The 17,618-nt window shown below is 50.3% G+C and overlaps 1 protein-coding gene across 1 annotated transcript; it reads right to left on the reverse strand.

Moving 5' to 3' along the window:
• Nucleotides 1–1,804: 1,804 nt before the first annotated feature.
• Nucleotides 1,805–11,714, reverse strand: VSIG8 (V-set and immunoglobulin domain containing 8). The gene is made up of 7 exons (XM_045841310.1): nt 9,232–11,714; nt 5,669–5,844; nt 5,062–5,263; nt 4,718–4,939; nt 3,816–3,944; nt 3,310–3,502; nt 1,805–2,476 (listed from the first exon to the last, which is right to left on the reverse strand). Exons 1-7 carry the CDS (start codon nt 9,278–9,280, stop codon nt 2,203–2,205), a joined length of 1,245 nt encoding a protein of 414 aa, XP_045697266.1. The 5' UTR covers nt 9,281–11,714; the 3' UTR covers nt 1,805–2,202.
• Nucleotides 11,715–17,618: the final 5,904 nt, after the last annotated feature.

A 17,618-nucleotide genomic window follows, 5' to 3' on the forward strand; every position in this document is an offset into this window, starting at 1 on the left:
GCTTTTTAATGAAAAAAATCTCTCTTACTGCTTACTATTTTTTTGTTTGTTGTTTTTGCCAGAACCTCACTGTTCTCATCCTTTAAATGAAGGCTAAGTCTGAGATGGTTTTCTGATTCCTGGAGTGGGAAAGGTGATGTCATTAAACACAACCTGTACATACAGCCAGCTAGCTGCCTGCCTCTCTCACCACCCTGCAAGAGGCTGAGCTGGAGGATCCTCAGACTGGGAGGGCCTTCCCCAAGTCATCGTAGTCAGTTCTTTGATTTAGGGCAAACATGTGCCAGGCCCAGTGCCCTGCCAAAGGTCTAACTCTCTATCTACTGATTCATCTTACAGGTATACATAAATGTATGTAAATAAATGAAGGGATGGATGGTTCCTACAGTTCTCTGTTCACCTCACTGTTTAATCCCCTCATTCCCTGTATCCCCACATATCCCCAAGAACCTCCCACTTCCCCACCTCCACCTCAAGACATTCATCCCTGGCTCCCTCTGTGCCACCATTGTCTCTTTTTTCTTCCCCAAGTCTGTCAAGGCAGAGTCAGCAATGCCATTGCTCTTTTGCAAATACCCAAGCCAACCAAAAGGGCCTCCTAGTTATTTATTAACCAAGCAGAGTTTCTGGGTTTTCTCAGTTAAGAAGCTTGAAAACCAGATACTTTGAGATCCATCCATACCCATGCTTCATGTGGCTTTAGGGTAGGAACAGAAAGAATTAGGAAGCCCTGTTTTGCCTGGAAAGAAAAAGAGGCAAAGTAAAAAGGAAGTGCCTAGCTCTCAACTGGCAAGTGGCTGGGCAGAGGTAGGTAGAACAGAGTGACTATGAAGTACCACACATGCTCTTCAGAGGACCCTCAATCCCTAGACCAGCCACAGGTGCAGTTGTGTGCCTGTTGCAGCCATCTTGTATGTAGTGCAACCACTTTGTCCATTAGTGGAACTGGACATGTGAAGTTGAGGGTTCTCTAAGAGTAGAACTTGGACCAAGGGATAAAAGCTCTATGGGGACCAAATAGAAAGAACATATCTCTGAAAGTCAGAGACGTATGCCACTGGTGGTATTCAAGAAGAGGCTGGAATAGCCTTTGTCAGGAATGCTCTAGAGAGAATTAAAAGTCAAACATGCCTGAATGAAAACTTGTGGTATGACCTGTGTGGCCTTGATCAACATGCCTAATCCCTCTGAGCCTCAGTTTCCTCATCTGTGTAATGGGATAATGCACAACTCCATACTATTAAAGTAAGAATTAAACAAGACAAAATATCAAGAAGCACCTGGGACTAACTGGGTGCCTAATAAATGTCAATCCCCTTACCATTAAAAGGGGGGCTAGTTAGAGGAACTTGAAGGTCTTTCTACCCCAGAGCATGACCCTGAAACCCTTCCTAATTGTTGAAAGGGAAGGCGTACATCTGGGAGAAATAAGAAAGTCAGAATGAGGTAGATGGGGGGCAGAGGAAGAAGAATGTCAAGAATAGTCTGGAAATATTCAGAGAAATCATCCCTGCCAGCCCCTTGCTTCCCCACTTCTGACCATCTATAATAAAAGAGAAAAGCAGGATTCTGGACTTTATACCCAGCCTGAGGGGTATCAGTATCCCCATCTGTGTAGTGAAGGAATAGGATTAGATAGCCCCTTCCAGCTCTGACTGCTCCCCATCTAAAGAGGAAATTATACAGGAAGGTGCAGGACGACAGCGAGCGACATCCCTGATACGGAAGCAGAACCTCCATCCAACCTCATACACAACACTCCGTGGAACCAAAGACACCTGTCTCAGTTCTTACAGTTTCTTTATTGTGTTAAAAACTGCCGCCTCAGAGCTCAGATCTCACACATAGACCAGCTCAGGCCAGACCCATACCCGCCCTGCCCTGGGAACCTCTTCCTTGGCTGGGGATACTGGGCCTCTCTGGTCTCAGTCTCTTTCAGACACTTCTTCCTTCTCCGGGAGCCTGGGGCGGGGGAAGTGGGGGCGGGTTTTGCGGAGAGGGCTCCTGGTAGACATTATCTGCCCGCCCTGCCCCCTCCTACTTTGGGGACAAGGCTCTGCCTCCCTACTCATTTCTGAAGGGAAATGCTTTCAGTCCACAGCCTCCAGGTGGCCTGGGCAGGTGGGGTCTGAGCAGCCCGAGTTTGTCCCCTGCGGCGACATAGGGAGCCGGCACCCTTTTCCTGCCGGAGCACAGCCTGGCTCACACCAACAGGCCGTCCTTGCCCGGCAGTGACCCCTGGGCGCAGTCGGTGGGCTCGGTGCTGGTGACTTTGACATAAACCTGGGAAGGGCCCGCTTCGCAGGCAGCAGCAGCTGTGCGGGTCGCCAGGGCCACGTCCTCCTGGCCACCGCTGGGCGGAGGCGCATACTTGAGGCGCAGAGAACGGCTGACGGTCTGAGTCGGGTACCCCAGCAGGTGGGTGAGGCGCCTGCCGCGCCCACTGGCTTTGCACCCAGGTGCAACGGCGTCCTCTCTGTGGAGACAACAGGTGGGCAGGTGAGCCGATTCCTAGGCGACGTGGCGTGGGCTGGCCTAGCAGAGCGGTGGCTGTTGGCCACCTCTTGGGTCCTGCGCCCCCTCCCCTGGCACCTCCTTGCCCCACCGACTCTCCTCTCTGCCTCTTCTTGGACCAGAGACACCACAGCGGTTCTGCGCAGACAGGGCTTGTCCATATGTGTTCGTCCGACCGCCCGAGGCATGCAGCCCCATCTAGGTGCTCTCCAGTCCCCTTCTGATGTTTTCCCAGAACCGCCGACTTTAATAGGAAGCGAACCTTGGAGATCCAGAAGGAGCTGCTTTCGGGTACTTCTTTCTTTAACTTATCTTGTCCTTGCCCTCTCTCACTTTCTTCTCACCTCCTGCCCCTTAATCTTCATCTATTCCTCCATCCCCAGGTTATTTATAATCATCAGCACTACAAGTCTTGTTCTATTTTTATTTCTAGTTTGTTTCTAATATAATGTATTAGCACTACTCTTAATTCTTCTTAAATAAATATGTCCAGAGTTCTCACCAGCTCAATACAGGGGAAAAGTGGAAGAATACAGGCCCTGCCCTCAAGGGCTTACAGTCTAGATAAGACAGAGAGGGGTGCACACAGGGAGATTGGGGCATGGGAACAGAGCTGAAGACTGGGCATGGGAAAGGGGAAAGAGAAAAGCCACGTAACAAGTGGCATGTCTACATGCTGTGGTCCCAGCACTCTGTGGCAATGGTGGGCAAGGTTGGGATGTCAGGTAGAAGCGAGGAGGGGCAGGGTGCCAGTCCCCTGTTGCACAGCAGCATGCAGCATGCATCAGGTTTTACCTGATCTCATTAGCCAAGTCTCCACAGGCCCCTCCACTGCCGCCGTTGCTGTAGCTGAAGGCACCGCGGGCACAGCCGGCCCCAGCTCCCCCACAGCAGCAGCAGATGAGCCCCCAGATGCCCAGCAGCAGACAGCCCAGCAAGAGCAAAGAGCCCAGCACTGCTCCGATGATCACGCCAACACGCCGGGAGTCTGTGGAGAGAAGGAGAGGCCAGTCAGGCTCTCTGCAGCCTAACAGGTGCCTGACTAACCAAGTGGTGCCAGGGCAGAGTGTCTGGGAGAAAGGGGCCTTCAGGACCCTGGGACACCCAGTGAGGAAGATATGGAGAGATTCAAGGTTAACTTGTTAACCCCTTATGCTTGCATGTTACCCCGAGGGCTCCCCAGCTGCCCTAGACTAAGACCTATATTCAACACATCAGGCAGGAAGAGCCAGCTGGAGCTCCAAAAGACAGCCCAGATTCCTCCAGTCCAGATACAGGGCCCCCAAAGCCACTGCACCTACCTGAGACCTTCACCTCTACCACACATACACTGTAGCCCACATGGTTGGCCACTGTGCACTGGTACAGCCCATCGTCCTCACGGGAGATATCCTTCAACACCAGGTCACCGTTGTTCAATAGACCTGAAACTGAAGTTGCAGCACAGAGCTTATAGTGAGGCAGAGGGTCCTGAATGTCTCAGAGCCCCACCCCAACCTCAGGTACTGTAGGGTGGGAGATGGAAGGAAGGACATTGTGTGCATGCACACACCCAGGTCCACTCCACACCTCAGGTGAGTCGCCTTCCCCCTGCTGAAACAAAGAGGAAAGGAAGGACCCCTCTGTCAGCAACAGGACATCACCATTAATTCACTCTGTGCCCTTAGAGAAATAGGTTCCTTCTCTGAACCTTGGTTTCCTCCTTTGTACTATCTTTGTTTTCACTATCTTTGTAGTGAAGATGGAGTTAGATTAAAGGAATTCTAAGGCTCGCACCATCTCCAATCGTCTTGGTTGGATTTTTGAGTACTAGCCAGCTTCTCTGTGTGCTGGCAGCTTTGCACACTTCACCCCCATTTAATCCTCATAGGCCCCTGGAAGTTAGTATTCTTATTTCCTTTCCGTATATGACGAACCAAGGCACAGAGAGGTTAAACCACTTGCCTGTGTCTTGCAGTCAATCAGTGGTCCAGCCAGGATTCAAGCCCAGCTGTCTATCTCAGACCATGCTCTTTCCAAATTAACCATACTGCTTTTGGCTGACCCTCCCCTACCCCTATGCCTGAAACAGGCTCAGAGGAGGCATCTCCCACAGAGGTTATAGGTTTGACTTGGTGCCACTGATGACTCAGGGAAAGTCCCAGCAAATTCTAAAGTCCTGATCTTCCACTCATCTCTCCCCCCTCTCTCTGGGCCCCCTCACCTTGATTTATGGAGCTGTGTAAGGACTCCTGGTAGGACAGTTCAGAGTAGAAACTGTGCTGGGAATGATAGGATCCTGCACGGTAGGGGTGGGTGTGCCCACTGATCTTGGCCCACTTGTAGGAAAGAGGTGGGGTGCCCCCATTGGCAAAGCACTTCAGCACCACATCATTGCCATGTGCCATGTGGCCATCAGTCCAGCACATGGGCACTGCAGGTCGAGCTGCAGAGAAGCAGGTAATTGTGAGACAGGCTCAGCCAAGAGGCAGAGCCAGGTTCAGAGTGGCCAAGCCACCCTTGATTCTGAAGTCTGGGGAAGGGGAGCCTAGAAGAAATTGGCCATACCTTGGACGGTGACAATGACCTTCCGAGTTGCCATGGTGGTCTTCTTTACCCGGCACTCATAAGTAGCTGTGTCAGATACCTGTAGGTTCATAAGGTTTATGGAGGCATCATATTGGCTGGGGTCTGAGGCTGCAAAGCGGACCCTCTGTTGCAAGTGGGGGAGATTGCCATGGTTGATCCTCTTGTCCTGGTAACTAAGGAACTGTGGAAAAGAGGAAAAAAAAAAAACAGGTGGTGAGACAGACAGAAACAAGGAGGGCCATGTGGATTGGTTCCCTTGGGCAATTCACTCAACATTTGAGACTCACTTTTCTCAGGTAAAAAATGGGAATGATGATGCCTGGTCCACTGACCTTTTACAAAATGTGTAGGATCAGATAAGATCAAGTGCTTTGGAAAGCATAAGGTCAGGCTAGGAACTTTTTGAAGGCAGGTACCACCCCTTTGGAATGATGGTCGAGTTTCATCCCTGCCCAATTCCATGAGATCCTTGGAGGAAGTTCAAGGTCTTGGTTTTATTATCTGCCCTTCTCCCCTCAGAGCATTTGCTGCCCACCAGGCAGACCATGGAGTGTAGGGTAAGAGGAACCAGGTGCCCAGCACTCACCACATTCTCCCGAGGTGAGGGGTCTGAATTGACCTGCATCCACTCAATGTCCAGCCCACTGGGACCATAATCCTCAGGGTCTAAAACATAGGGGCAGCCCAATCTCACATTGTCACCTTCTGCCAGGTACAGGACCTCCTGGCCATCCCCGTTGATCCGCACAGAGGACAGCAGTGCTAGGGGAAGGGTAGAACAGGTAGGTTGAGGGGAATAGAACCAGAACTTGAGTCATCAACTTCAGCCTCTCCCTCCACCATTCTGTATCAGAAACAATCCAGGCTCATTGGGGGTTCCATAGAGAGTAGGGGCTGCTCTGAGTGTGTGTCTGTGTATGTATGTGAAGCAGCATATACAAATCTGTGCACACTTGTGTATGCACATTTATATTCTATGATGTGTAAGATTGCATCTGAATCCTGATTATTTATATACAGCTATTAGTTATGCTTGTATGTGTGCATGATTGTGTATGCACATGAGTGTATACACATGTGTACATATGTGTTTATGAGTATTTGTGGCTGCTTATGTGTACTGCAAGGATACTCATGCCATAACCAGGGTAGGGTGTCTGCTTTTATATTTACATAATTGTGTGTGTGTACATTGTGCACATGGAGCACACAGAGCTGTTAAATGCTCTGATAGAGGAGCCTGGCTGGTTAAAGACTGCCTCTGTCTGGGCCAAGTGAGGTGCTCCTATCTGGAAGCAGGAGAATGGACACCATGGTCCCTGGTATCCCTTCCCAGCCTAAGAAATGGAAGATGGGAGGTGTCCATGTGTCTTGTGTATGACAGTGCATGTGTGTGACTATATGCCTGTGTTTGACAGCTGGTGCCTGGCTGTCAGTGTTCTGAGCGATAGGGCATGCCTGTGGATGACAGGGGAAAGCTGTGACTGGGGTGTATTTGTTTGTGACAGTAAATGATGGTGTGTACCTGGGACTGTGACCACATGCACCTATAGGACAATGTGAGCCTTGTGTGATGAAATGTAGCAGTGTGGACTTTGTGTCCTGTCCTTGTATGATTGTATGGCTTGTTGGCTGCCCCCACATGCTCACTCCAATTGGGGCCCCTCCTGCTGCTGCCATCCTACTCCATTGAGTCAGCCTGGGTGAGGACCTGGCATCTGGAAACTCAGCACTGAGCTCCTCTCCCTCCCTGTTCAGAAGCCCAGGCAAGCACTAGCCCCAACCAGTTGGACCTACAAAGAAATAGAAGGGGGTGTGTTCAGGGCTCCAACCTTGGCAAGCAGGACAAGTACACTCCATTTCCCAGTCTCCTGCACCCCACCCTCCCCACACCCCTTTGTCTAGCCTGGCTCACTCTCCTCCTTTCTTTGTTGAGAAGGAGCAAGTCCTTTGGAGTTTCAGCCCCTGGTCTCAGCAACTCACTCTGCTCTGCCCTTTTCTGAGTCTCTCTTAAGACCACCTTCCCACTTAGAGAGCATCTCACACACACAATTATACCCTGTCACAGCCAAACACATAAACACACAGACACATTCTATAAGCCTTCCAAATGCAGGTCCATACTTATGCAGTCCCACCTTCCTGCACACAAATACTATCAGATCCACACAGACACACATCTGCACACAAACACAAGTCCAGAGTTATCCAGAGGACACACCCACTACACACCACAAGGTCCACATGTACTTAGTCAAGGCCAGACATACCCGAAGAAGCTTACCCTCATTCTAAAGAGCCAGGAGGCACTCTTCCAACATGCCCAATAGCTCAGGCATCAACTGAACTTGCCCCTAAGAACTTTGGCTAAACCATCAGCCATGCCCTAACCCCACTAGGCTCCAGGGGGACCCAGAACAGGCAGATTAGCTGCTGGGGCTCTAACGGACCTGGTGAGGCCTCCTTCAGCCCCAGGCCAAGTGAACATAAGCTCATTTCTGAGATAAGGATCCTGATGCCATCTGCCATATCCTAGGGTGGCACAAGGCAAGCCAGGGATGAGCCAGAACTAAGCAGAGAGCAGAGGCTCCACCCTAAGGAACAGCTCCTAGAAGCAACCCACAAAGAGAGGACTCTTCTCTATGCCTGGGGGCCAGCGAGCAAGAGGGTAAGTATACAGGGAAGGGAGTTTGGGAAGGAGGGGCAAACTGGAAGAATGCCTTCACCCTGCACTAGGCTGTGTGTCTTACATTGTCCCAGGCTAAGGAGCCTCACCCCAGCCGTTCACTCTCCCTAAAAGCTTTCTCAACCTCTTCCTAAAAGCTGCAGCCCTTCTGCATTCCCTCACTCTTCTGGGGAAGTTCTCCCTCGTGTCTGACCCTGATTTCTCCTGCTGTGGCACTGAGGAAATGTGAAAGAAGAGAGAGACAGGAGAAAGGAAGAAAGCAAGAGTAGAAGAGAATTCTGAGCAAGATTTGGAGAAAGGGAGGGAAATCATAGTGGGCTCCAAGAAAGAGGGCAGTAGTAACTAATTGTCTCCCTACAAAAACACCAGGGGCTACACAGTCTCTGTGCATATCACCTCAATAGTCTAATTCTCAACTTGTAAATCTTTTGTGAATTTCAGGCTGCTTTCAGAGCTCCTAACCCTTCTTCTGGAGGTAAGGAAGGAGAAGAGAAGGGAGGGGAGAAAAGGCAGCCCCCACAAGAGGATACTGGTTTATAAATACACACAGAATAAACCCAGGATATACACCACAAACATGGAGATATCCCAGGTTCCCAAAGCAAAGCTGGAACTTCTTGCATGGGTTCTGCCAGAGACAGAGGGCATTGCAGACATTCTAATGGAAACTCGATCATTCATACACACACACACACACACACACACACACACACACACACACAGGCTGAAAATACTTTCCTCGTTGTTAGCTCCTCCCTCACAATCTCTCATCCCCCAACTCAGACCCCAGGGTGGGTCTCAGAGCCATTTCCAGCAATATCCACATAGAGTGGCCCTTGCTGAGACTTGTCCCAACCTGGGCAGGTAGCCACAGTTTCCAACCTTAACATGTGCCCCAGTGGGGTGCTGTCCCCATCATCCTGGAGGGTGAACACTACCCTGGAACTCTCATAACACATGGGCCTGAAGTGGAGGCCTCAGGTCAGGACTGTAACTGGCAGTGTTGGCCACATTAGTCAGAGACTCTGCCCTCTGGAGGCAACTCCCTAACCTGGGCTCTGGCCTGAGGGTGTGGGGCCCTCCTGCTGGAATCACACACATATTAGTGAAAAGGGCTCCTTACCAGGCTCCTCCTTAGCTCCCACCCAGCTTTGCTACTCACATGATTATCCACCCCACTCCCAGTTCCCAAAGCCCTGTACTCCCAGTCACAGCACATGTGTGCGTGAGCCCCACACTGAGGGACCGTCAAAGACCTCTGCCCCAAAACTTCAGGCATGGGGCTCTCCTAAGGAGAGGATCCTGGCAATATCCAAACCTGGGTGGCAGCAGGGCAAGGGTGTGCTGCATCGTCCCAGGGCATCTCAGACAACTGCCAAGGCTCCTCTGTGTGCCCCTTGCTGCCCTTTTCTCTGCCCATCAAGCATTGTACAGGCATCCCTGCCTGCTGCCCAGCCCCATACCTGGGCTCAAGCACACGAGTAGAAGGTGGAATGCTCCTCGAACTCCCATGTCTCTAGGCTCGGTGTTTCCTCCGCCTGGGCTGGGTATCCCTGGGCTGGTGGCTGTGGGGCCAGGGCGGCCCGGGCCGTGGTACTGCGTTTGTGGGAATGGGTAGAAGAGGGGGGAGCTGAGGACCCAGATGCTGCCCAGGGTGGCAAGAAGGTGCAATGAGTGCTCGGCTGGGGAACAGCCAGAGTTATTTGTATGGAAGGGAGGGGGCCTGGTCCCCGCCTCAGGGAGGAGTCCCAAAAACCCTAATTATCAGGGTGACAGAATGGCCTACCCAGCCATCACCCAAGCTCTTCCCTGTCCAGAGAGTGAGGCAGGATTGCCAGTGGGACTTATAATTAGGCTCCTGTTAAACTTCCACTTCCTCCTGGCCCCATCTTCCTCAGGTGACAGCAGTCACCCCATTTTATGACATGCATGAGCTCCTCTCACTACTCAGGTTTGTTGCCTTCTTCCTCAGGGGAAATGGAAGAGGAAGGAGTAGCCAGGCTTGAGGAGGAAGGGTGTCCAAGCTTTGTAGGGTTAACACTGACCCCAGGGTACCGGAGTCTGACACACTTTACAAATCGTGGCCCCTCCTGTTCCTGATCTACTGACAGATACCCCCCTCCACCCTACCCAGGTCAGTGGGAAGGAACACCAGGGAAGGGGATACTAGGGCTGGAAGGAAGGCCCAGGCAGATGAATGGGACCCAGGAATGCCCAACCTGCCTTTTACCTGAGGCCTCTGGCCCTTCAAAAGGAGTCAGCCCTCCTAAGCTAAATGAGAGAGGAAAGGGGTGTGTTTGGGATCAGGGTCTTCTCCTGGCTGCCCCCTCTGGAGCTATGCACCCAACCCATACCTGATGCAAGGTCATCCTTGAATGTAGGGGATCACTGGAAGTGGGGGTATTATAGGGATCCAGCCCAACCTCCCACACTGAACTAAAACCAGTTCAGTGAGGCCTGAAGGAGAAAGACCAAGCTATGTGCAGGGAGCACAGCAAGTACATGGGTTAGTGAGGGGATGTTGGGGAGAATAGCACCAAGAGGGCAAGGGAAGGGGGCATGCCTATGTGTGTGCCCACTCACTGGAATGTGCTATATCTCTACTGAGGAAGGCTAAGCCCCCTGTGTGCATTTCTTTTAGTAAGTGTTTGGTGTCCTTGCTTCACACAGGAAGGGAAACCAAGGTCCCTCATCACTTAGACTGTTCATCAGGGCATAAGCCAGCAAGTTCTGGGCAGGTTAGAGCTGGGGTGGGATGCTTCTGGTGGGCAGAGGGGGAAAGTGGGGGACAACCCTTGCTAGTTGGTCCAGGGGGGACAGAATAGGCCCGAGGCCTCCCGTGGGCTTTAGGAGAGGTGGGTCAGGTCATGAGTGACCCTGTTCAACAGCCCACCCTTCTCCCTGATAGAGGGCACAAGAAGGATAGGAGGAAGAATCTTGGGGAGGGTTATGAGACTCAAGGACACTGCCAGGGCCTGCCCCTCCAGGAAAAATAAGACAGAACAATAAGGAAGCACAAGGAACCCATGCATCACTATATTCCAAACCCCCCCCACCCACACCTCCAACAATAACAGGGTGTTCTGGGACCCTGAATATCCTCATTTCCTTATTATACACAATGAACACAATGAATATCCTCATTTCCTTATTATTTTGAGGTTCATAGGATTGCCCTGCACATTCTGGAAAGCACTTTTTAAAATGGGAACAGAAGCCTGGAGAAACAAGAATTCAGTTCAGGTGAAGCTGCTAGGGCCTTTTGGGGAACATCCAGGCATACTGATTCTCGATCCAGAGTGGTCCAAGAAAAACAGCTTGGTGACCTTACAGGTTACTAGGCCCACCTATGGGGACAAAGCATGCAAGGTCAGTGATGGGTGAAAGGGACAACAGGTGGGACCAGGAAGAGGGAGACTGAAAAGAAAGGAGTAGGATTGTTATTTCATTAAATTGAAGTGTAGGGTTGGAGTTTCATTGGGTTCTGGATTTCATCCAATGTCAGAGTTGAGATGAGGGCTGGATTAAGGCTGGGGTGAAGGTTGGGGTTAGTTGGAATCATGAATGGGGCTGAGGTCAGATTTGAGGTTGAGATGGGAATTAAGGTTGAGATTAGGGTTAGCATAACCACTATAACTGAGGTTAAGTGTGATGGCCAGAATCCATGTTATGATAAGGAATAGGATTTTAGTTTCATTTAAAGGTACGCTTGAGAATGCAGTTACAGCTCAAAGGTTGATGTAGAATTGGGATTATTATGGCTGGGTTAGAATTGAATTTGGAGTATAAGACAGAATAGACTGTGGTTAGGGTTAGAATATAAATTAAAGGTCAGGAGGATTCATGGGGATCAAAAATGAGACTATAATTATGACATAGAAAGGTTTTAGCCTCCATCTGCTTAAGCCAAGTTTAGCTAGAATTTTTATGCCTGTGCTCTGGGAGAATACCAATGGCACATGTTGATTGGGGACCCAAGATTTTTGAGACAATTGCACATATTCATGAACCCATCTGATGGGTATGAAGCAGTTTAATCCAATGACAAATGTAACCTCTGAAGTCCTGCTCCACAACCTCAGTTCACCAATGATTAAGTTCCTAGAAATGGATTTGGGAAGGGGATGCAGGAAACTACCAGTGAGTGGGCCTCTGACACCACAATGAACTGCTAGATGGGGTCCATCAGAAGCAGTTTTACTGGGGTTGTTTCCTGATTTTGGAGTCTAAGAGATGGGAACTGGGGAAGACTGAGGGCCTAGGTACTCCCAGAACAACAGCCACTTTTGAGGGCACCACACCAGGGCCCCTCCAAGCCTCAAAAGACAAGGCACATTGTTTCTTTCCTCAGACCCACTGAGGGCTAATTGCCACCTCCTTGCAATTTGGGGCTCATAAAAGAAGTTGTCAGGCTTCCTGCCTTGTGCCCTGAGCCCTGCATGGGTTGGGGGGACAGTGATGGAGTGAGGGGACTGTGTATCAGCTTAATTTTCTAGCATAGATCTAGCCTATGGCCCCCTTCCTCTGGGACCAGCCCACAGCTTCTCTGAGTTTCAACTTAAGCAGAGGAAGAGGGCCTACTCCTAGAAGGGCTCCTACCCCAATTTCTTCCTCTCATTTCCCCTACCCAGCCTCCACCTCAAACATTTCATTTCCCCACCCACTTCCTTTCCAGATCCCATAAAGGTCTGGACAGAATCCCAAGATTACTGGGATGCTCTCTAAGTTCCCAGGAGAGACAGTGATCACTAAGAAGAGGAGGAACACAGGTGGCATCCAGATGGCTCATCCAGAGGTTCATAGACAGAGACAAAGGAGGTAGAAAGTCACAACAATTTCCAAAAAGGCTCCCTGCTTTTTCCTGAGAAATTAGAGCTCTCTGGGAGAAAATGGCCCGTTTTGTGCATACACCACAATTTGGGTTGTATTTGCTTCTATTGTAAGACAGAAGCAGAAACTCAAAAACATATGCTTAGAAAGCAGTGAACAGACACAGAGGAGAGGGGAAGAGGGAGGTCAAGAACCCAGAGAAGCCCAGAGACTGCTTCTGACACCAGGTGCAGCCTGACCCCAGAACATTTGGGGGAAGGACAGGAGGTGGCCTTGACCCACCTTTCTCCAAAGTGCCCTTCACAGCAACTCAGCACAACTCTTGTAGGTCCTGCCCTCCTCCACCCCAACTATCCCTGAACCCATCCCTGAGACCCCCTGAGCTCAGGCTCAGGTTCCCATCTCCCCTCTCAGCCTCCAGGTCTGCAACTTGACCCTTCTAAAACACACACAGTCAGCAGGCTCTTTAGCACTTCTTCATGTAGACCAGGCTCACCCCTGCAACCCGCAGGAGTGAGCAGCAGCCTCCTGGAATAGCCATACAAGCGTCTGAGGAAAGGTCTGAAAGCAAGAGTCATGAACAGCATGGGATGGACAACATGCTAAATCTCAAACTGGGCAGTCAAGGCACCACATGGACACAGTCACAGAGAAGCCAGGGATCTGCTGAAACTGCTGCCTTTTCACCCAACTCTTGGTGAAGGTTTGGAGTTGGAAGACTACCAGGTGAGACCATGCTTGGATGAGAAGAGTAGGGGGCTTAGAGGTGGTATAGGTGATGTGATAGAATGTCAAGTTCAGTTGAGGAAGGGTTAGAGTTAGTTAGAGAGAGAGAAATGAAAGCCATGTGTAGGGTTCTGTTTGAGGATCTGGGTTAGGGTTAGGGACTGAGGTCTAGATGAGGGCTGGCAGACAAGAATTTTGAACACCTGTGACCTAGGGACTCCCTGAACCCCTCCCTACTGACTTCTCAAGTCTTGGAGATTCCTTCTGGTCCACCTCAGAAGGAGAGGGAATGTTGGGAGGGAGCCTGGATATTCCCACAGCTCTCCCATCAAGTGATATCCTAGAGCTGGCCCAGACTCATAAGAGCAAACAGCACTGAAATGGGCCCCCTTGCTAAAAAGGAGTGGCCATCAGCAGAACACCATAACAAAGGGTAGTTGATTAAATGTTATGAACTGAACTGTTATCAAGGGAGTAATGGAAGAAAGAAGAAATGCTTGTAAAGAGTATGGGCATTCCTAATGACAGACTTGAAGATGAATTAAGAAACCCTAAAGATAAAAGATCTTCACCTCACCAAGATCAACCATATACTACAGAACCTTCTTCCACTCAGCAAATGGGCTGGGCCTTGTACTAGGCCCTGGGCAGCAGTGATTAATGAAATGCAGTGTCTATCCTTCTAGAGCATTTTGTCTGGTCAGGGAGACAAACAAAGGAAGGGAAGCCAGCCCCTCATCCCAGCATGATGAACTGTAGTGATCATGGCAAGGCCCCTGACCTGGTGGGAAGAATGTTTTAAACAGAACTCTGAAGGATATCTGATGATGTGCAGGAGGATTGAGAGAGGTGACTGAAAGAGGACTTTGGTCCTTGGAAAATAAACCAGGGCCCTGTCAGAGACCACAGAGAAGAGAATAAAGTCAAGAGAGACCACTGATGGTTATTTTTGGACTGAGGAACTGAATCTCTGTGGACCTTACACTAGAACACTCAGTGGTATCAGAGCCAGGCCTTCTGCATGGACTAGCCAGGCCTTCCATATGCATATTTGTATGTGGAGAGAGAAACCTTGTCATGGACTAATCCATATGCCCACTGAGACCCTGACCCTTGAATTTGTATAAATTTTGTCTTTATTCTGCCATCTGGATTCCTGCAATACCTATCTGCAGAGAGGAACCATGGTCCTCCCTCAGCCCCCTGGAGGCCCCAGACCTGCCTTTCTGTCCAGGCAGTTGCCAGGGAAGGTGTGTGGGAGCTGGCAGGTGGCGGAGCTAAGCCAGGGGTGTATCTGCCTTGGAGCCTTCCCCACTAAGCCTGTTCTGACCAGCCCTCCCTCTGCTCTCCATGTTTTTTCCTGTTGCCTGGACACTGGGAAAGGGGAAGGAGTGTTGGGAAAGGTGGTGCCAGAGGGGGCAGGGCTCAGAAGCAATACACCTCAGCCAGGGCAGCAGACATGCCCAGCCCAAAGATAAAGTGGAAGGTTCCCGACTTTCCCCATCTTCCTCTCTCCAACAACCCACTCACCTCTCCCTCCCCAAAAAATGTTCAGAAGAACCATGTGTTTCCAGAACTTTGGGCACTCCCCCACATAGGATCAGGCTGTGAAGGAGCTGGGGCAGGAGATATCTGAAGGGACATTGTGTTAAAAAAAAGCCTGAACTTGTTTAGTGTGGTCCCAATGCACTAGGAATGTACAATGAATGCACAGGAAGATATATATTGACTCAATGTTAAGAACTTTCTAAACATCAGGATTGGCCTGAGATGGTTTGGGTTGTTTTATGAGATAACAAGCACCCTGAATCTCAGAAAGTGCAGGCAAGCTCAGACTGTCCAACCATTTGATTAGTGATTACAAAGGAGATTCAAACACCAGAGGCTCCTTGAGGTCCCTTCCTGCCTTGAGATTCTATGATTTGGGGCTCACACTCACTAGCCCAGGGACCAAGAGTCTTTCCCCAAGGACCATGCAGAAAAGATTCGTAGCTCTGGGCACTTTCTCCTGCTCCCCATTCCCTCCCACTGCCTTGATTTCTCTTTCCAGGTGTCTCCTAAGAAAGCCACCTGAAATTTCAACCCTATTTCTGTCCCAGTCTCAAAGTCATCAAAGGACATTGAGATAATGGTGACCCCCTCTCCCAAAAAGACATGGAGAATGAAGGAAGAAATGCAGAGCTTGTACTGCAAGAACATCCCAGCAAGGAGGCTGGGAACTAAAACAAAGGGAAGGTCTACGCTCTTTAAAGGCAGACAAATCAAGAATAACTTAGACATTTCTGGACTCCAGATTTCTATGATGTTGAAAATGAGCTTCTTCCAGGTAACGTTTGTGTGATTTGCCAGTATCTCTCTCAGAGTATGAAAGGGAGAAGGAATGGGGGTAGGGGGCAGGTCACCTTGGCAGCAGCCTAGGATTGGGGAAGAGACTTCTGGTCTGGCATGACCCCTCCCCATCCTCATCTCTCCCTGCATGCAAGTGAGGAACTCTGTGGGATCCATGGCTCAGACTTCTTGTCTGAGACTCCAGCATCTCCCTTCCACTGTTAACTAAACAGCTGCCACCTTTCTTCACCCCAAAAACCTGTCTGGCTTTGAACTTTTGGGGGCCCCTTTTACCTGAGCCTAATCAAAGCGCTTTTACTGAGACCAATTAATGCCCAGACCTAAGTCACAGATGTGGATGCTGGCTTTCAGAGGACATCCCAGCACCCCACTGAGTCAGAGGCAGCCTGGCGTGGCCACCAGGACAGGCTGCTGAGTCATGACCAACTGGAGTTGCTTATTTGGCAGGCACAACGGTCCTGAGACAGCCTCCAAGTTACAGCAGAGCATGCCACAGGCAACAAGCATATGTGGGCAGGGGGGGCATGGAGTCCAGCCAGAAGCTAGGGGACACATGCTCAGGTAGTCACTGCTGAAGATCTGATTCGGTGCTCCAAGATAGAGCCCAACCACTGGATTTTCCAGGCTACACAAGCCCAGTCCGACATTGTAAGGACAAGAAGACCAGAGGGCAGAAGAAAGGGAGCTGGGAAGCCAATCAGGGACCCATAAAACAAAGTGTCAGTAGTTTAGGCGCTTTTTTTTTTTCCTGCAAGCTTCTTACATCTTTACATCAATCGAGGGAGCACACCAAACAGCACTTCCTACTCATCCCAAGATTTCCCCAATACCACTCTCCTTTTTGCAGTTTCCCAGACACCTCTGAGCTGATTCGGTGGCTTGGAGGAACGTATAGAGCTCATTTCATCCTCTGAGAACTAGGAGGGAAAGCTGAAGCTACCCTAAGAGAAAGTATGGCCCACTCAAAGGCCCAACCTCTAGCAACAAGACTGAGGCTAGTTATTCCTGAGCTGGCAGGCCCACTAAGTCACTAAGTCTTCCACAAATTCTGGTTTTCTCTCTTCTTTGTCTCAAGGTCTCACCCCTCCCCTTTGCAAGTTGGACTGATGTCATCCCCTGCTGTTTCTGCCAACACTATCATGCTTGGCCCCACCAGCCCCCAGTTAACACCAGGTACTTTTCCCTGTAATTATTCCCATTGCCACTCACGAGTGAGAGCAGTGGAGTTTTTATAAAAGATTCCCTGAAGTGGCCAGCTAGCCTCAGATGCCAGCTACTGACCTGGCTGTCAGTAGTGTCCCACTTTTAGGGACAAGATTCTACAGATGAGTCAGGCCAGTCCTGAAGCAGTTTCTTGGGAATCCAGAAAGAAGAAGCCAAACCTCTCTTCCACATCATGAGTCAATTCCAAGAATTCCTACAGGGGGACAACCCTAAGGGCTAACTCTGAGCTTCTCTCCCAAACCTGCTTCACTTGCTCAGAGGTAGCTATGCTTCCCCATCTGAAGCTGGCTTCAAATTGATTCATGTAACCTATAACTGCCCCCACCATGTCCAAGCCATGGGACAGGCAGATGTCTGTGTTGTGGCACTGCCTGGAGTTGAAAGGGCTCAGGCAGGAGAGGGCTGAGACACGAGGGTAAGCCTAGGTTCAGACACGACCTACTTCACAGATGTGGTCTGAGTCTAGTAAGAGCTCTGCCTCAAGCAGTCCAGTGCCTCCTTCCCTGTTCTTCCCAGCCCAACCCTGCCCCAGCCTCTCCCTGAGAGCATCTCTAACTCTTTGCCTCAGCCCTAGAATGACTGAGTTGGGTGTGGACTGGAGGCAACTAGACTGTGCTGAAAGCTGACATGATGGAAACACCCCAAAGGGTCACAAAGAGGCCATGATCCACCAGAACAAATGAACTACCTGGCTTAGGATAGTCATGAAGAGTATCCTTGT

This window comes from Phyllostomus hastatus, unplaced genomic scaffold, assembly GCF_019186645.2.
Source record: "Phyllostomus hastatus isolate PE091 unplaced genomic scaffold, TTU_PhHast_1.1 phas_contig_36, whole genome shotgun sequence".
In the NCBI taxonomy this organism is placed as follows: domain Eukaryota; kingdom Metazoa; phylum Chordata; class Mammalia; order Chiroptera; family Phyllostomidae; genus Phyllostomus; species Phyllostomus hastatus.